At 34.3% G+C, this 21,125-nt stretch overlaps 1 protein-coding gene across 1 annotated transcript in view; it reads left to right on the forward strand.

The window, feature by feature from the left end:
- LOC129221135 (neurofibromin-like) overlaps nt 1-21,125 on the forward strand; it is a 110,652-nt gene that overhangs the window by 1,979 nt on the left and 87,548 nt on the right. Inside the window, exons 2-3 of the mRNA XM_054855580.1 lie at nt 8,602-8,745; nt 18,374-18,466. Of these exons, the coding sequence (XP_054711555.1) occupies nt 8,602-8,745; nt 18,374-18,466 (237 nt within the window). The remainder of the gene's footprint in view (nt 1-8,601; nt 8,746-18,373; nt 18,467-21,125) is intronic.

Genomic DNA, 21,125 nt, shown 5'->3' on the forward strand with positions numbered 1-21,125 from the left:
GAGGGTGTTATTCTGGCGTTACAGTGGAGTCGCTTTCCTATAAGTTTTCCAAAATTGATGTCGCATAGCCAGAAAAAATGGATCACACACACCGTGACAGATATTTTTCGGAAATCCTCAAAAATGGATTCAGCATTTCAGCATCATCGAAAATCAGAACTCGAGAACTTTAACGAATCAAATATCCTTCTATGCATATCAGACATAGAATTTAGTAAATATGATTTACGAAAAATAATTTGAACACCTTAAGAACAGACTGTTCTACTTCCATCAGCGAAAACCAACATCACTGAAAGTTTTAATAAAAATCATCTAATGATAAATTGAAACAATCAGTTTAAAAATGGTAGAAAAGATGGGAGTAAAGTGAAACGAAAAATTCTTTATAAGCTTAAGCTAGTTAATGAAGAAAATATATTAATTGTCGATTGGAGGAATAAAAAATATGTTATTCGCAAACTTCAAAACTAGTTCTTGACGATTGTCAAGGTGCAAATGAATCAATGAAAGACTAAGAGCATACTGGTCAGAATTATTACAAACAATAAAACATTTTCGACCTCTCTCCCTCTCATCACTGCCACACGTATTCATCGTGCAAAATTGTGCTACTTTCAGAAAATTTATAAAAAATTGAAAAGAAATCAAATCGTCTGATCCAGCTTTGAAACGGACACCAACTCCATGCCGTCTGTGATGTTCCCTTCATTGAAAAAGAGACACGGTGATTAAATTTTGCGAAGAGTACCAGGGCTGTCGCTAGGTCAAAAAACTTAGGGGGAGGGGAAGGAGGGGGTACGCTTTTGGCAGCCACTTACTTGTTTCAAACTCATGTTCAAATATGCAGAGAGAGAGAGAGAGAAGATTTGGCTTCCGGTTTAGCAGGGATAGTCATATTACTAGACCTTAGTACTAGTAATATAAATTTAATAGTAAGGATAATATTCAATCAGAATTAGAAGGCGTTGGAGGGCTACCTTCTTGCATTATTTCGAAATTGACGAAATAAAAAAGCAGTTTTAGACTATATTTTAAGTTTGGGAGGAAGGGGAGAGAAGGTTCAGGATAGCTTCTCCCGATAATTTTTCCAAATTTAAGTTCCCAACACAATCGTACGTCATATTTAATTATGTTCAGAAGAGGGGGTCCGAGGGCTCTCCCCCGAGAGTTTTCAAGATTGTTATTTGAAAAACACAGTTTTACAGGATCTATGGTGATGTTAAGGGAGGAAGAGACTCGGGGTCATCGTTCTATAATTTTTCAAAATACAAACTTCAAACACACCCAATTGTCAATTATTTCTGATTATGACACGTAAAGGAGGGTCCGGGGGTACTCCCCCGGGAAAAACTTGAAAATTAGAGTTCGAAAAATGCAGTTTTATACGATCTATGGTGATATTAAAGGGAAGAGAGATGCGGGGTGTTTTGAAATTTTGGACTTTTGAAAAACTTTGGTCCCTCGGAATGTTTTGAAATTTTGAAGCCTTAAAAACGCGATTGTAGACTTTTGTCGCTAAAATTTAGTGCATCGTCAGTTTCTTGAAATTAAAGCTCTGAAAACGTAATTTAAGCCGACCTTCGATGAAAGGGGGGGGGGTTGAAGGGGCTCCCGACCAGAAATGTTTTTTAATTCAAATATTGAAGCACTAAAAGCGAGATTTAAGATATTTTTTGATGATGTTGGCGAGACAGAGAGAGAAAGAAAAGGGGGGGGGGGGGAGCACTCTCTGGAAAAAAATTCGATCTGTTGAAACCGCAGTTTTTTTTTTCGGTTATAATAAGGAGTGGAGAGATTTGAAGTCCTCCCCCGGTAAATTTTCAAAATTGAAATTCAATTAACGCAAGCGTAGACGTTTTTAAATAATGTTAGAGGGGTAGAAGATTTTGGAGATCTCCTCCGAAAATTTTTCTGAATTGAAGGCTTAACAATGAAATTTTTGAAGATCTTCGGTAATATTTGGAGGACTACAGTTTCGGGACATCTCAGAGAGTTTTTTTGAAATTAAATTCCAAAAGACGAAATTTATTCGACCTTGAATGATGATGAATGATTAATTGAGAGGGCGTTTCTCAAAGGTTAGGTTGGGAGCACTCTCACGGCTTTTCGAAATTGCAGTCCTAAATACTCGGGTGTAGGCCATCTTTAATGACGTTAGGGTAAAGGATGGGTTTGAAAACGTTTTCCCGGGATTTTTTCAAAACCTAAGTTTTAGAAACTCACTTCCAGGCCAGCTTTGGGGACGTAAAAAGAAGGGTTTGGAGTTCCCTACTCTTCTTTTCAGTTTGGCTACGTCCTTCCTATATTCGTTGTAAATTTTAATTATTGATAAACATACTGTGGCAATATTTTTTTCCAATTTTCCTTTGCCAAACAGGTTTATTTGCTTGGATTTTCCATAATCAAGTTTTCCAATTCCCAGCCTAATATTTTTGTTTTCTTGCAATACAAGCATTTACGGCCTTAGAAAAGGTCTTTTAACATTTTGAACGGATGTGGTAATTTTCTGCGATACCTTAGGTCTCTATTCTACTTCATTTTAATTTAAATATGCCACCTGCATGTCTTGATCAAGCTTTGATTTACTTACGATTTTTACAATCAAACATTTAGAATTTTAGGTGTGAGTGTTCATTATAATACTTTGAATCTCTCTTTGCATTTAACTGTTTTATTCCCCCCCCCCCTCTCTCTATTTCAAATTTATTTCGGCGACCCATACATTTTTCTCCTCTTAGCAATGATTTTCAGGACATTATTCATCAAAAAAAAAAAAAAAAGAAAAAGAAAAAAACACACATGGGAATGTTTCGGCGACTCCTATCTTACAGGCTGTTCTAATGAAGCTGTCCTATTTATTTATGTTTTTTTTTACTGAAGAACCACGAAGCACGGTTTTGTATAACCAGGGCCGCCGAGAGACAAGGCGTGCACCATGTTAGTTTGGCGCCGGTCCTCCCTCCCATTATGCTAATTTTACTCTATGCACAATAATTTGAGCCAAACCCATAGTTTCCGACTAGGCAGACATACCCACTTTGTGGCTTAGTGAAGAGTGTGCTGTACTGAATACCTTTTTTTTTCTTGTGTTAATAAAAATGTTTGAAGCGTACATTTCTGCGGTTTTTACTTAGATACTCTTAATAAAAGAAAATCATGGATGTTCTTAAATTGTATTTTAAAGTTACATTTTCTATTAAAATTTTACAGAAAAAATACTTTTTGTCGCTATTATTTCAATTGTTCATTTATAATTACTATTTTAATTTTTCAAAACAACGGAGAATTTCCCTTTTTCTTCGTTAGTTGCATTGCCAAAATGATATTGGCGGCCCCACTTCTGAAAAACTGGGGGGGGGGATACAGCAACGGCCTTGAGGGGTACGTGAAAAAAGTATTATAATGCATCTATTTCTTGTTAAATGAGTTTAAATATTTTTTCTTTCCAAAATTCAAAAATTTCATGTTCTAAAGAAAAAAAAAACCTTTTGGAAAAAAAAATCCCCCCCCCCCCAAAAATTTTGATGGCGCAACTTGCGCCATAATCCCCCCCTGTGGGCACCCCTGAATTAAGATATTAGGGGGCACAAGGCCGAATAATTTGTTGGGCCCTCTGTATTCAAACATTTTGGCTAAAACAATTTTAGCCATTGGCCATTGACTCAACAATTATTCCCATTTGGGCCGCCATGATTGCCTACCCCTACCCCTCTAACAGCAAGGGCCGACCCCCTTAAATATGGTGCAGATACCACCCTCCAATTGCTAAAGGGCCAAATGTCCCACAAAAAAAGTGAAAAATACTCCTCAAAACACCTCCTAAAAATTTCAGTGGCATAGTGTGTGTACCTCCATCCCCTAGCTGGACACCCCTGTGGGGGGCCCTAAACCACTGCCTATTCACTAATCAGGACCTGGAGGTACACCGCAAAAAACCGAATATTCTCTTAATATTTGGTTTTCTGCATATTCGACAAACAAGCAGAGTATTCAGTTCAGACGAATATTTTAATATTCAGCAACCAAATAGCAAAGAAATTTAAACATTAGAGAATTTGTAACCAAACAAATATTTTTTGTGCAATTTATGAAAACTTTAGCTGAACACCACAATAAAAAAGTTGTTTCTTACTTATGTTATCACATTGAAAGTAATTTTAACATGAGAGATTTAACAGATATTTAAACTTTGTTGCTTTTTAATTTCACACTTATGACAGTTTATATTAACCTCACAAATGTAAATTAAACTGCAACTAAAAAAAAAAAAAACACCTACACATAATACCCAATTATCATTATTCAAAAAAATTCTTAAAGATGATTCTTCATGTATAAAAAAGGAGAAACATTCGAAACTTAGATTTTGCAGTATTTTGAATTTCTGAAGTTTATCACGGGTGCCCACCCAGGAGAGGGGGGGGGGCACCCCTGGTTTACACTATATGAAATACCTACTAAACAAAAATTGCAGCCTATTACGTTTTAGTTTATAGACATTCCCTGCTTCTGAGAAAAAAATTTTACTACAAAAGAAGTTTACTACAAATTCGTAAATATAACAAATAAGCATAAAACAAAATAGTGAGGTTACTAACTATTAGTTCTCTTTTGCTTTTGGAATGATTTATTTTAGTTTTTCTTTTAAATTAATTATTATATTTAATGTGCATTAATTTAGAATGAGGTAGAAATGTTTTTTTCACCAAGAACACAAAAATAAGTCTTTTAAAACCTTCTATTTAAAATTTGCATGAAATAAAAATGCAAATATCATTGTTGAAAAACATTAATCAAATATTTGGCTTTTAACTGAATATTCAGTTTGAATTTCCATTGAATATTCGGTAAAATGTGGTATTCGGTACTTCTCTTCGGTGCACCTCTGGTCCTGTAGACCGAGTTTTATTATTAATCAGTCTTAATCTTTTTTTGTGATTTTAGATCACCGAGAGTGACCCACTAAACTAGCACCTGTCCAAATTAGTTTGGATTTGCAGGGTTCTTTTGTTTATGTACAGTAAGACCTGTAAAGTTGACCACGTTTGTCAGGTACAAAAAAAGAAAAGAAATCATTACCCTCTCTAAGTTGACCAATGATGCTGTAAATTTACACAGGTTTCACTGTATATTTGTAAATATATAAAATTAGCTAATAATATCATATATGTATCACAATCATTAGGCTCCTCTACATGTGATTATGAGCACATAAACCCCAAAGAAAAACAAGGAAATAAATTTACTTAAAACTTAAATAAAATAGTCTTAATGCATTACTAGATAGATTTTTGGTAATTTCCAAGAACAGTTTGGTAATTCTTCCCTCCCCCCTTTTTTTGCTAAATACAGTCAATTCCCGATAACTCGAAGTCCAATAACTCGAATATTACTATAACTCAAAGTTTTTATCAAGTCCCAATCCCTTCGTCTTTAACTTCATGCTAATTATTCTCAATATCTCAAAGTTAACTTCCTTTAACTCGAAGTTTTTCAAAAATGACATTTATTTCAAAAAAATGGAAAAAAAAAGAAAGAAAAAAACAAGTGACCATGAAAAAAAAAACCTTTCACCTTCACTTGTAATACCTGACCTCTAAAGCAAGGAGAAGTGTAGTGTACTGTTTACACTCAGATATATTGCTGGACTACTGTCTTTCACGAGAAAAGCTCCTGCGAAAAGTCTGAGCGAGTCTACTGCCATAAAAACTGACTTAGTTCATTTTCTGCAAGGGTTAGCAAGAAGGGTTTTTTGGCGCTATAGGCTGACCTAAGTTAACATGTGTTCCCCTTCATCAGGGCCGGATTCGGAAGTGTGGAGGCCCCGGGGCAGCGAAGGAATGGAGGCCCCTAATCAAGGTCCGAAAAGATCATCATATTTTTGAAAATATCCGATACCTTGATATATATCCGAATATTTTGATATATATGTATATATCCGATATTTTCGATCAGCACTTTAATAGTAAATACATCCCCTGGCTCGTGAAAGTTATATTTTGTAAAATATTGGATATTTTCTAAAAAATTTATTGTGGGGGCCCTTTTGTTGTGAAGGCCCCGGGGCAATAGCCCCGCCTGCCCTCCCCTAAATCCGGCCCTGCCCTTCATTTTTTATTTCGATCATTTGCTGATAAGTTCTTGAGAGAGATAGAGAGTAAGTTTTTTTTACTATTAAAGATGTCCAGGCGAAAGCTAAAAACCTTGGCTTTAGAACGTAAAGTAAATCTTATTTATGACATTGAAAAGAATCCAACAATGAAAAAGAAAGATCTTGCTCTGAAATATGGAATACCTTTGAATATTCTGTCGACAAAATTAAAAGAAAAAGAGAAACTTCTAAGCGGCATGAATCCGAATTTCGAACGAACGAAGATGTGCACCTTTCCTGAAGTAGAATCAGCTCTATTCAAGTGGTTCCAGCTGTATCAAAATCAAGACCATGCCATTCCTATAAGTGGATCTTTGCTGCATGAGAAAGCAACAAATTTTGCTACATTATTGAACATAGAAAATTTCCATGCCAGTGCTGGATGGCTGGAGAAGTTCAAGACCAGACACAACATCATCTTCAGAACTCTTCACGGTGAAGCCAAAGATATTCCCCAAGAAGTTTGCAATAAATGAATAAATGAAACACTACCACATTTGCTGCAAGGATACAATGAAAGTGTCTTTAACATTGACAAAATGGGTTTATCTTTTAAATGTCTTCCAAACAAGACAATGATGTTTAAAGATAAGTGTTGTTCAAGAGGGAAAATGAGCAAAGAATGTCTGACTGTTCTAGTTGGTGCAAATGCATCTGGGACTGAAAAACTGCCTTTATTAGTTATTGGAAAATAGCAAAATCCACATTGCTTTAAAAATGTGAAAACTTATCCTCTAGATTACAGATTCAATAAAAAGGTATGGATGACGTCAAGTTTATTTGAAGAATACATACGAAAGTTGGATCATAAATTCAGCACCAAAAAATGAAAAGTGATAGTTTTTGTGGATAAATGTCCTGCACATTGTGATGTACGAAATTTGAAATCTGTAAATCTGCAGTTTCTACTGCCAAACACTACAGCAAAATTGCAATCGATGAATCAAGGTGTAATAAAATGTTTAAAGCAGGCATATAGAAAGAGATTTGTGGCGAAAACGATTAATGCCATTGAAAACAATCCAAGCACATTCAAGATGATGTGCTAGAAGCTGGAGTTGCTTTCTAGTGCCTGGAACAATGACATTTCGGAAGGTAAAGTAAAAAACTGTTTCCTAAAGTGTGGCTTCTTCAAAGGAGCACACAGTGATCCAGTGCTCATGGAAGGAAACAAACAAATAGTGACCGTTGAAGAAGAGAGTGAATACTCTGATTTTATAAACTTTGATGAAAACATCGTGATTTGTAGAGACATTACAGATTACGAATTTCTGCAAAAAATGGAAATGATGAGAGCTCTGATGAAGATGAAATATCAGAGATGCCAGTCCCTAGCATTTCAGAAGCTCGTTCTTCTCTTGAGGTTCCCCAAAAATATATAGAGAGTCGAGACGGAATAGACATCGCTGCGTTTAAGCACATGCAAAAACTTAAAGATTTACTGTTTCTAGAATCCCAGAAAGGTTATCACAACTCGAAGTAACAGACTATTTTAAGAAAATATGATTTAAAAATAAAAAGTGAGATTTGATTTTGATTTTTTTTCTCTCAATATTTTTGATTAAACTGTATATTGTTATAAAAAAACTTTTAAGTTCTGTAATTTTTTCTGATACATGTACGTAATAATTAAAATATTTGATGGTTTTTAATATTAAAATGTCGGAAATTGAAGCAGTGTTAAGTCGAACTTCTGATAAGTCAAAGTTTTTTGTCGGTCCCTTTAGATTCGAGTTATCGCGAATTGACTGTACATAGCTAAAATATTTGTTGGTTACTAACAGCTATAGATCTCTTTCTCGCTTGTGATAAAGACCTCCTCTTGAAAACAGCTTATGGTTACAAAAGCCTACCAGAATCCCACTATGCACAATTATTGTGCTCCTGATAATAATGACAGGTCACTGTTAAAGATGCAAAATTTCTGTAAATTTTGATTCCGGAATGAATTGCATACTCACTAAAAAAAACAAGTTTAAATACATCCTTATACTTAATGGAAATATTTTTTGAATTGTTTACCTTACAAATATTAAAATAAAATAGAAACTTAAAAAATGAATTTGTGTTATGTTTTATCTGCAGGTTAAATTTTCTTTTTTTTTTTTTTTTTTTTTGTGAACCTCCATTTAAATGACTCACAGTTTTGCAACTTGTTCAAATTAAACTAAGTTTTATTGTTTTATATCTTTTTTTTTCATTTTGAATTTTAAGAGGATCAAGTTTCTTTTGAAAGAAAAATCTTGCTTGCACCCAAGATTGAAGGAAAATAAGAATTTGAAGCCCTCTAATATTGCTTTCAATGTTTTATTCAATCTTCATGCTTGTTCATAAAACTTATTTTTAGAATGGGACAGCTTTTTCCTAAGTTATATTGTTATATATTGTGTGTTAATATTTTAGCTATCAAAGTTTATTTATTTCTGCTGTCTTTACTTTTATCCTAGTTACCATGTCGAAGTGGTCCACAGACTACACATTCCAGAATTAATGTGGAACAAAACAAGGAGAGCCTTATAAATATAAGCAAATACAGATTTTCTTTAGTCATCGCTGGACTTACCAAAATTTTACATTGTGTAAATGAAATGGTATGAACATTTACTGTTTTCTTATTAAAAATCATTAAATACTACTTGTCGTTGCCTGGTTGCTTATTAATATCTTGCACCTCTTAATTAATCCTCTTTTTTAGCCTACTTTCCCAGTAAAAGTCAGAAAAAGAAGAAAAAAGCATGAAAGAAGGCTTAATGCATCTTAAAAATATCCCGAAAAACAAAAAAAAACTCAAAAGTAAATAAAATAATTAAATAAATATCGAAAAATTAAAAATTGGAAAGTAGGGTATTGAGATGGGGAAAAATGTCTGTCGGTCTGTCTGTCTGTCGGTCTGTCTGTCTGTCCCCCCCTAATAACTTTTGAATGAATAGTCCGATTCGAACAAACTTTTTTTTGTTCGAAAGATCTCGGCAAGGACACCTCATTCCCATATTTCACTTTTTGATTTGAACTACTTTTTGTTCAATTTTGAACAGTTCAAAAAAACTTAACATTAGCGATTACGGGGAAATTCAAGGCAATTCCGAACTGTGAATTTGCTTCAAACAAACTTTATAGGAAAAAGCTTTTGATGAAAAACTTGTATATAAAATATCTTTTTGATTTGAACAATTTTCCGTTCAATTTTGAACTGTTCAAATCCCTTAACATTAGCGCCTACGGGGAAACTGAAAGTCAATGTAGATTCCGTATTTGAAGGCGGATTTACTTCAAACAAATTTTGTTAGAAATAGCTCTTGACGCCACAAATTCCAGACTTCGACTCCGAGAATTTAGAGGCACCTGACTCCGACTCCGATTCCTGTGCCCGACAATTAATTGGACTCCGACTCCCCGACTTCAACTCTGACTTCATAGCTTTGGCAAAAATTTATGGACAAATGACTAACTCCGATTCTTGGATATTCGACTCCGACTCCTTTATCTCAAAATGAGATTGACTCCGACTCCGACTCCTCAGCTATGAGATAATGGTTTTAACTGTGAAATACTTATTGTTTATATGACTTGTTTTTATTTTTCACGCTAAAGTTTAAATTTAGGTATTCAGTTACCGGCGAATCAACTTGAAGTCATTTATGTTTCTACATAAGATATGCGCAGACGATTTTTTTTTTTTTTTTTGACAAAGAAAATTATTTCTTTAAGTTGACTTTTTTTTTTTTATTTTATTTTTTTTTTCTTTAAAGTAATTGCATTAATTCATTTTAAAAAATGTTTTTGGCAACAGGGCAAAAAGAAAAGATTTTTTTTTTTTTGATATGATGTATTTATTTTAATGAGCTTATTAATTTTACTTATTAATTTTTCATTTTGAAAGCTATTAAAGATTTTTTTTAATCTAAAAAAGTGTATTAGCTGCTTTGTTTAAAAGTTGCTATTTTATTTGTTCGTGTGTTTTTGTTGATGAGTGAGGAATATTTTATTCCTAGAAATCAGCTTAAAGTATTTTAAAAGTATGTTTGAAAAAATTTGCAATTTTAGCTATTTTTGAGAATATTGATCAGGTACTAGAAAGTAGTATGGGTATACGGGAAAGTAGGCTCGTCTAGTTCTAGACAGAACTTTTTGTTAATTAAAGATAAGTAAATAGATGAATTCCATTTACATAGACATAAAAAGATTGGTTCAACCTCACCTTGCTGTTGCTGAAAAAAATATTTCACTAAAAAATATTTATGAACTTTGCACAATATTTATTAAAAAAATCACTCAATCTTACTTTTGACAATTTTTTAAATGAGTAATTTGAATTAAAAGCAGGAGTGTAAGTTAGGCATAACCTTGAGTGATCTCAAGCAAAGTGTGGCTTCACAGGATGCAGTGTCAGAAACGCTGAGTTACAACATTTTTTATAATTACGTCTCGTTTGCCAAAAGTGTACCAACGTTGTTGCTGATATGCTCCAAATTTGATTGTTAAGCATACTTTTTCTGTTAATTGTGTTTAAAATATTTCATGGTGTTTATAAGTTGCTAACTATTTTAGTTTCTGGTTAGCAACTTCATTTTCAAACTTGATTCATTTCCAAACTGACTAGGACCAGCCTAGCTGGACTTAGAGCCTGTTGTTGGTCGTCACATTTGTATTTGTTTGCTTGTAAGAAAGGTTCTCAAAGTTAACAATTGTTACACTTTGAAGATACTTCATTAGCAGCAGTTTTTAACAGGCTTTTCATTCAGACCAAATGTGCAGCTATATGGAAATTTGTTTGTGTAGAACAGAGTAATTTTAGGACTCTAAAATTTAAATTTAAATCCAAAAAAAAGGCCAAAAAAAAGGCCAAAAAAAAAAAAAAACTTTTTATATTCTTGAGCACCAAAAGCTCTCTGTGTCAAACTTGGCAAATAGCTATCTTAAACTGTGGGCATATCTATACATTTACATTGTATGTATATATGGATTGACAAACTAAACATATGTGCAATATTTTGACTGAATGAACTATTTGAAGTTAAGAAATATGTTTTGTATGTGTTTGTACGCGTTCGCTTAGAGGGCGCTGCCACATCCCTTGCGACCCCTCGCGACTGAACTTTGACCCTCCGGGGTCAGTTGGTTTTCTCCTCTGAGATGAGGAAGGTGTTGTGCTTGGCCGCTGAGGCGGAATATGTATTTTACTCTTATCAAAATGTAATCATATCATATATCTAAGTTGAAATTAAATAACATAAAAACTAATGCTCTCCCACTATTTACTGCTTCGTGAATTTTCTGCATGGTGCCGATTACCCGGATACAGGATTTAAGTAAGGAATACTAAAAAGAGTGCAGGTGAGAGATTTCAAGTTATCTGCATGAAAAGCATCAATTTCTAATCAAAATGAATAATTTAGAAAAAATAAAAAAAAAACGTGCTTCAGTTAGAGCTGGAGTCTCACGCATTATATCAAAGGTTGAGCCTTTAATTAAACAAGATCCCAATTTGAATGAAATTGACCAGTTGAATGAGCTTTACCAGTTACTGGAAGACAAAGGTAACACTCTTAAAGATCTAGACGCAGAAATTGATGCTCTAATTGTTGTGGAGAAGGACTATGAGGAGGAACTCATATCATGTGAGGAATATAACGATAGAATTCTTTCGTATAAATTTAAAATTAAGAACTGTATTCGTAGACATGGAAATAATGTAAATTCTGTAAATGAAAGTAGCTCTGCGAGTAGTGTTAGTTCGAACACGACTACTCATACAAATATAAAATTACCGAAGTTAAACATAGAAAAGTTTAATGGTGACACATGTTTGTGGCTGGAATTTTTCAACGTTTATGAAAGCGCTATACATTTAAATCCAACGTTAAACAAATTAGAAAAGTTCAGCTACTTAAAGACTCTTTTGTCTGGCCCTGCATTCAATTGTGTTTCCGGGTTTGCTTTGAATGAAAGCAATTACGATGCTTGCATAAATATATTGAAAGACCGTTATGGTAGAAAAGACTTAATAATTAACAGCCCACATGAACAAACTTTTGAATTTGGAGCCAGTCAGAAGCTCCTCAAACATCCTAGGGCTCCGAAATCTTTACGATCAGTTACTAATCAATATTAGAAATCTAGATTCTTTAAATGTTGCGAGTGGCAGTTATGGCCACCTATTGAACCCTATTGTACTGAAATTATTGCCCGAGGATTTAGCTCTAGAATTCCACAGAAAGCGAGCCTCTAAGGAAAATTTTGAAGTTACAGAATTAATAGATTTTATCAAAAATGAAGTGGAGTGTCGGGAAACCGCCAAGTTGATCAAAGGAGAAGAAAATATTAAAACGAGGGAAATCGCGAACCCTCAGTACAATACTTATAAAAGTAGAAACAGTAGAACTAAAAATATTTCGTCGTTTAACGCTGCAGTAAAAATCTTTTGCATTTTTTGCAACTCTGATAGCCATCCGACTTCACAATGCTTGAATTTTACGGATGAACAGAAAAGGCGAAAGATAAGGAAAGAATCTCGATGCTTCAAATGCTTTAGAAATTCGCACATAGCTTCGGCATGCCGTTCGAAGATACAGCCCTGCGAAATTTGTGAAAGTACTGACCATGACAAATTGTTCTGCAGCACAACAATAAACCCTGTGTTAGTAAATACTTCGGAAAATCAAACCCTTGTGTCTACTTCACAGTGTAATGTTTCTCAGAAAAGAGTTCTGCTACAAACATGTATAGTTAATGCTACGTCAAGTTTTCGATCAAAACTAACACGCATTTTACTTGATTGCGGAAGTGAAAAAAGTTTTATTACTAAACGTTTTGCGGATGAGCTAAAATTACGCTCCATTCGGAAGGAAAAGCTAAAAATCTATTCTTTCGGAAATAGTTTAGGTAGCGAAGAAATATGCGATGTCTTTAGAATGAAGTTAGTCAACAACGCGAACCCCCAGCAAAGCATTACGGTGGAAGTTCTAGGAACTGATGTCATATCAGGAACGTCTGTTTTGTCGCCGCTTGAGGCAGAAGACGTCACTGGATTTATGACCAGCCGAGGCTGGTCCCTGTCAGATTCGACGGACCCCTCTCTGAAACACGTGAATGTGCTGCTTGGCGCTGACTATTTTTGGAAGCTACAATTGCCGGGGGTGATGAAGATCAGCGAAAGCCTTTTTGTGTGTCCAACGATATTCGGTTTAACTGTGGTGGGACAAGTTGACGGTTGTTCCCCTCAAACCCAGCACAATGCTCTTCATATTAGTACGGAAGGAAAAACCGATTTTGACTTGCAATCGTTTTGGAAGTTAGAGTCGATCGGCATAATAGACGAAAATAAAGAATTGTCCATAAGTGATTCGGAAATTATAGAGTCATTTAGAGAATCTTTGAAATATTCGAAGGGAAGATACGTCACGAAACTTCAGTGGAAAATGGACAATATTGATCTAAAGGATAATTTCTCCGTAGCTAGAAGGCGTTTTTTGGGGTTAAAAAATAAATTGAAAAGAGACGAAACCTTGCTTAGTGAATATAAAAATATAATCACGGAACAAATTAAAAGCGGGATTGTTGAACCTTGTAAATATAAAGAAAATGGACATAGTTATTACATGCCTCACAGGCCGGTAATAAGATCGGACAAAGAAACAACTAAAATAAGAATCGTGTTTGATGCATCATCGAAAGATAAAGATCATAAATCATTGAATGAATGTTTGATATCAGGACCTAATTTAAATCCGAACATTCTAGATTTAATTTTGCGGTTTCGCATTCACAAGATTGCTTTCAGCGCAGATATAGAAAAGGCGTTCCATCAAATTGTAATTTCTGAGGAGGATAGAGATTTTCTTCGATTTTTTTGGTTTGACAGTTTGGACGGCGAAAATAGTTATGAGCTCTTGCGCATGTCACGTGTGACGTTTGGCGTCACATCGAGTTCATTTATTCTTTCAGCCACTCTTAAATATCACATTGAGAAGTACAAGGAAAAGTACGCGGAAGTTTTTAATATGTTAGACACTTCATTGTACGTAGATGATCTATTTTATGGAGCTGACAGTGATGATCAAGCCTTTTCATTATCTAGTACTGCAGTTGAAATATTAAAGGACGCTGGAATGAAACTTAGGAAATTTAAGACAAACTCTTCTAGTTTGAAAAATTTATGGGAAAAACATGGAGTATTTAATGAGGATGAAGATGTAAATAGTTCCTTAAAGGTTTTAGGAGTACGTTGGGACACGGATCAAGATAATTTGCAAATCGACGCTAAACCACTTTTAGACTCAATACAGAACTTAAGGACAACAAAAAGAAGCGTATTACAAATGGCGGCAAAGGTATACGATCCAGCCGGTTTTATTTCCCCTTTCGTAATTCGTATTAAAATTTTGATGCAAGAGTTATGGGAACTTGGAATCGATTGGGATGAGAAATTGCCCTTTGATTTAGAAAATAAATTCAATCAATGGTGCTCAGAAATTGAAGACTTGTTAGCGGTGAATATTCCGCGGTTATATCCCGTAATGGATAAAATTACAAATTTTGAAAATCTTCAAATTTTCGTATTTGCGATGCAAGTCTCAGAGGATATGGAGCAGTGTCCTATTTTAGGGATCCAGAATCTGGATCAACCTCCCTCATATTATCAAAGAGTCGTGTATCTCCTCTAAAAAGGATAACTTTGCCACGTTTGGAGCTTATGGGTGCAATTCTATCGTCGAGAATAGTAAAATATTTGAAGGGAGTATTCGGAGTTCCAGATAGAAATATATTTTGCTTTAGTGATTCGCAAATAGTTCTACATTGGATTAAGGGCTCCGCAAATAACTGGAAACCTTTCGTTGCTAATAGGGTGCGTGAAATACAGGATGTTGTTGCGCCTTCCCAGTGGGGGTTCTGCAAAGGTGAAGAAAATCCAGCTGATTTGGTGTCGCGTGGATGCAAGGCTGCACAGCTTCAGAATAACGAATTTTGGTTTCATGGACCAAAATGGATGCGAGAGGTGAATTTAAACTTAACCGAACCAGAAAAAATATCAGAAGCAATGACAGATGATATACTCAAAGAGCAACGAAAGGTAGTTGTAAATGTGGTGCATCAGCAACCCGAATTCAACCTACTAAGCAAATTTTCATCCTGGACAAAATTGAAACGAGTCGTAGCATATTGTCTTAGATTCGCACATAACACCCGGTCGCCTTCGTCAAGATTGAGTGGATTTTTGTCAATCCATGAATTGGAGAATGCAACTAAAATAATTACAAAGATAGTTCAAGAAAGAAGTTTTGAAGAGGAAATTAAATGTCTAAAAGGGCGAAGGCAGCTTAATTCGCACAGCAAAATTTTATCGCTGAACCCATTTCTTGATAATGATGGAATCTTACGAGTCGGGGGAAGGCTTAGACATGCAAGTATTTCCGAGGAGCAAAAACATCAAATTATTCTTCCCAGAAAACATAGTATCACAGATTTAATTGTCAAGAGCTTTCATGAAAATCACCTTCATGGTAGTGTATCACTGACTGTTTCAGCAATCAGACAAAGGTTTTGGATAATCAATTGCAGAGAAGCTGTTCGGAGAATAATTTGGAAATGCATTAAATGCTTTAAGAATCGCTCCAGTACTGCAACACAAATTATGGCCGACCTTCCCTCTGCTCGTGTAACCCCAGCTAGAGTTTTTGCAAGAACTGGAGTAGATTTCGCGGGACCTTTTATGACCAAGTTTAGAAAAGGAAGGGGAATTCGACCGTTAAAGACATACGTTTGTTTATTCATTTGTTTCTCAACTAAGGCCATCCACTTGGAAACTGTAAGTGATCTTACTTCAGAAGCATTTCTGGCATCACTAAAAAGATTTGCCGCTCGCCGTGGAAAGCCGCAAGAGATTTTTTCGGATAGAGGAACCAACTTTATAAAGGCGGAAAAGGAGTTAAGGGAATTTCACAAAAAAATTTCATTGAATGAAAACGTAAATAAATATCTTACAGAAGAAGCAATACAATGGAAATTCAACCCTCCGTCCGCTCCTCATTTTGGAGGCCTCTGGGAGGCCGGAGTAAAACAAATGAAAGCTCACTTGAAAAGAACTGTTGGTACACAAGTGCTAACACAGGAAGAATTTCTTACTCTTATAACTCAAATTGAATCGTGTCTAAATTCAAGACCGATCGTTGCAATTACGAGCGATCCGAATGATCTTAGCCCTTTAACGCCAGGCCATTTTATTATTGGAGCTCCCCTGACTGCCATTCCGGAACCTGACACTACTGACGAGAGACTGAGTTATACCAACAGGTGGAAGTTAACGCAACAACTTTTTCAAAGTTTCTGGAAACGTTGGCATAAGGACTATCTTTGCCAGTTGCAAGGACGTTCAAAATGGACTAGAACTCAACCAAACTTGAAAATTAATGATTTAGTTATAATTAAGGAAGATAACACACCACCATTAAAGTGGCGTTTGGGTAGGATTGTTGATTTGTTCCCAGGATCGGATGAATTAGTGCGGGTAGTGAAAGTTAAAACAGCTTTAGGTGAACTTAAGAGACCAATCTCCAAACTTGCCGTCTTACCCACATCGGACTAAAAAAAAAAAAAAAAAGAGGGAAGAACTGTCACTATTATTGTATCCTTTTTAAATGTTTTATTTAGTTTGTTTTTTCATGTATGCTTTTAGAATTGTTTATCATTTTGTTCTCATTCTATTCGCAATGTTTTATGTCAAAATTAATGATTAAGATTTTCATATGTTTAGTCTAGAGGTAATGTGTGTTATTATAATGTTAATAATTGTCTGCTGAGCTGGAATTTTGACATTTCATTTGATGTGTATGATTTCTCATAATTTAGTTTTAAATTGTTGAAATTTATCAAGTTTGATATGCAAAGTTTAAATTTAGAAGTTAAAAAAAAAAAAAAAGGGAGGGAAGTACCTTTATGTGAGTAATGTAAAATTGTGCATTACGTGAAAAAAAAAAAAAAAAAAAATAGGTGAGAAGCATGGAATATTAATTTTATGAACTGTAGTTCATCGCGGGGGAGGATGTTTGTACGCGTTCGCTTAGAGGGCGCTGCCACATCCCTTGCGACCCCTCGCGACTGAACTTTGACCCTCCGGGGTCAGTTGGTTTTCTCCTCTGAGATGAGGAAGGTGTTGTGCTTGGCCGCTGAGGCGGAATATGTATTTTACTCTTATCAAAATGTAATCATATCATATATCTAAGTTGAAATTAAATAACATAAAAACTAATGCTCTCCCACTATTTACTGCTTCGTGAATTTTCTGCAGTATGTTTATTACAAAAACAATTAATGTATACATATAAAATTATGAGGATTAGGGGTCTTAAGTTTCAAAATTACCCTCTACCTGCCCTTCTTTCTCTTTAAAACATTTTCGTATTTTTCATGAACTCACAATCACCCCCTGTTTGTATCTCAAAATGCTCATTTTATTTTTCAACTCTAACAATTTGTAACCAACATCATAGACCCAACATTGAGATGACTTTACATAGGGGAAAAGATGAACTTATTCTTATCCTGAAAGTATCCAAAATGGCATTGTGTTTCTTCAGTTCTCAACCATCAAAATCCACTTGATGAGGCTATAGTGAAATTTTAATGGACAATTTTTATTTCTTTTCATGAAACCAGGTTTTCATTTATAGGAGAAGATGGTCCCTGATCCCATTTTAGAAGGGCCACCAAAGTGTTCAATATCTTTAAAATTTCCCATGCTTTTGAGTAGTTTAAAGAATTTCAAATTTCATTAGTCACATCTTTTTTAAAACTTAAAAAAAAAAATTGAAAAAATATTGAAAACAAATTTTTTTACCGATATCCTGATTGTGCTCATAGGCAGGGTAGAGAGTGCATTCAAGTTACTTTGCATCTAGAGATGCAAGTAGATGGCACTTTTAAGGAGTAAAAAAGATAAAATGAACTGAGGGACTGTAAATACTCCTTCAAATAAGCTAGGATAGTATAAGACAGTATATTGTTGTAAATTCAAATCTTTAGTAAATAGTATTTTACTTTCATCGACATTTTTTAAACTTTGAGTTACTGAATGCTGTAATATGAAATATAACATGCATGTTTTTATTAAACTTATTAAATGGTTATAACTAATATAAATATTAGTGTATGCTGTGTATCTGTAAATGCATGTTTTCTATTATGTGTGTCAGTAAGTTGTGTATTTTTTTATTCATTAAACAGCGCCAGCATAGTCAGTTTCAACCAGAGTTTGAGAAGAATTTTTATGAATCTCAGCTAATTGTTTTAGACACTCTAGAAAGATGTTTAAGTGGAGTAAGTAATGCATACATTTATTCTTTTATATTTGTTCAAGTGACTAACAGTGGCGTATTTCTTTTAAAAAGTAGCATAAAGAGTGTCTTATTATATTCATCTTGACTTAAACAGAAAATCACATTAAGCCACATTTTGATGTTTTTTTTATATGATATTGAATGCTAATAGATTTTGTGTGTTTTGTTTATATAAAAATACAGTAATTATCTAACATACTGATTTTTTATATTTTTTTCAAATACACTGCCCGCTGCTTATTAAAGTCACATTGGTTCTGAAGATATTTGATCTTATAAAGCATCTGATTTTATAAAACGGCGTACTAAAACTCACTTTAAAAAATGAATAGCTTTGAAGTTCAAATACTCTAAAAATAAAGCGACTTACCTCCTTTATTTTTTGTTTTGAATATTTCAAAATACAGTTGACATGTTAAGCATGAGGTGCATTTTTAAAATTTGCACAAGTGTCTTAATCAAATATCAATATGCCAATGTTTTAACACAGTAGGAGAGTAAAGAACAATATTGTTTGAAAGTTTTTAAAATGTTTTGTAAGTTTCAACATTATATTTTGCTCTTTGCTCAAAAGTACATCGTATAACATCAAGCACTTTTCTGACATCTATTGAAGGCACAAATTTGGCGCCGGGATTTCCTCATCTTCTGAGACCATTTTTTTCACTTCTTGGTGCTTTGTCTATTTTTTACGTATGATGTCCAAGAGTTTGATTTTATAGAACGATGATAGTGATTTTATTAAAGGATGGTTTTAACATGTTTTGATATTGCAATAATTTTGTTCTTCCAGATTTGATTTTAAAAAGCGGCTGATTTTATAATTCACTGATTTTATTTGTGGCTGTATTTTATCAAAATAAAACAGCACCTTTTCCAAAAACAGTTTTTATAGTTATTATATATCCTACTAGTACCTGATACAGTCAATTCGCAATAACTCGAAGTCAGATCTCGAATATTACTATAACGCGAAGTAATAGTAATATTCGAGTTTTTATCAAGTCCGGATCCCTTTCTCTTTAATTCCATGCTAAGTCTGCTCCATATCTCAAAGTTAACTTCCTTTAACTCGAAGTTTTTTTAAATGACTTGAAATTTATTTTGAAAGAACAAAAAAAAAGAACAAAAAATGTAATTCAAGTGATTATGAGAGAAAAATTCATTCACCTTCACTTTAGACCTCTAAAGCAAGGAGAACATATGTTGAGCCAATGTGTGATAAAGGAGTTATATGTGCGGAAATGAATATAGCTTGTTTTCTTTTGTTGTATTGCATTGCTTACACTTAGACATCATGTTGCTGGACTACGAATCTGCTTTTAAGCTGTCAAGTTGCCAAGTGAGAAAGAAAGATAATGCGTTGAAATATGGCTCCAAATACTCTGTCAACGATTTTAAAAGAGAAACTTCAAAAGTGGTACAAATCCATGAATCTGAATTTGAAACGAATGAAGATGTGCACTTTTCCTGAAGAAGAATCAGCTCTATTCAAGTGGTTCCAGCAGTATCGAATTCAAGACCATGCAATTTCTATAAGTAGATGCTTGCTGTGTGAGAAAGCAACGAATTTTGACTATATTACTGAACATAGAAACTTCGTCTTCAGAACTCTTCACGGAGAAACTGCATATTGTGTCTAAAAAATTTCATGTTCTGTAATTTTGTCCGTTGCATGTACATATTAATTAAAATATTCGATGGTTTTTCACATTAAAATGTCGAAAACCGAAACTAGCGGTAAGTCAAACTTCCAATAAGTCGAAGTTTTTCTTCGGTCCCTTCAGATTCGAGTTTTGAGAACTGACTGTATGTGGTATCATTTTGTTTTAATCAATCCTCACCGTTTCTAACTCATTCTGCATGATGCTAAATTTACTTTCTAAATATTGGCAATACAGTCGACTCCCTCTACAACACGATCCGACTTATGCGAAATGGCTATAACGCGAATTTTTCATGAGTAACAAATTTTTTGCCCACAACATTGAATTTTTTTAGAAGGAAGTATCAGCTTCGTTGTTGGCTACTAAATATTGACTTCGTGAATGTTATTACATCCCTTTGAGCATCACTGACAGCCAAAGTTCCCACACCTAAATAGTCTAGTGCATCAAATAACCATAATGGCACCTTAGTGTCACCTTCATCTAAAGTTTGAAAATGTGGAGACAAACAAAGTTTCTGATAAAAAAATTTAAAAAGGCTAAGATTCTCGATATGCTTGAACAATGACAAAACATCAAAGGTAGCGCGATAATAAGTATGAGTGAATCGTCCATATGTACAATTAAAAGTCAAAACAAAAAGATGTCCATAAAAGTTTAGAGCTTAGTTTCAATATTGAAGCTTGCAGAGCAGTCTAGCAAAGAAAAAAATATGAAAATAGAAGCCACACACGCTCTTGCATTGTGGATTAATAAAAAGATCAGGTAGAGGAGATGTAGCCACAAATTGAAACGTTTTAAATAAAAGGTGAAGTGTATTTAAAAATCTATTAGATAAGAATAACGATCTGATCTTGGAGCATAAATCATCACTAGTATCCTCGTTTTTTTACTCGTAAATATTGCTACTGTATCTACTGTACAGTACTATTTTGTGCATCATTTTAATTTTACTGCATGCAGTGCGTACCG

This window comes from Uloborus diversus, chromosome 4 (genome assembly GCF_026930045.1).
Source record: "Uloborus diversus isolate 005 chromosome 4, Udiv.v.3.1, whole genome shotgun sequence".
NCBI classification, from domain to species: Eukaryota; Metazoa; Arthropoda; class Arachnida; order Araneae; family Uloboridae; genus Uloborus; species Uloborus diversus.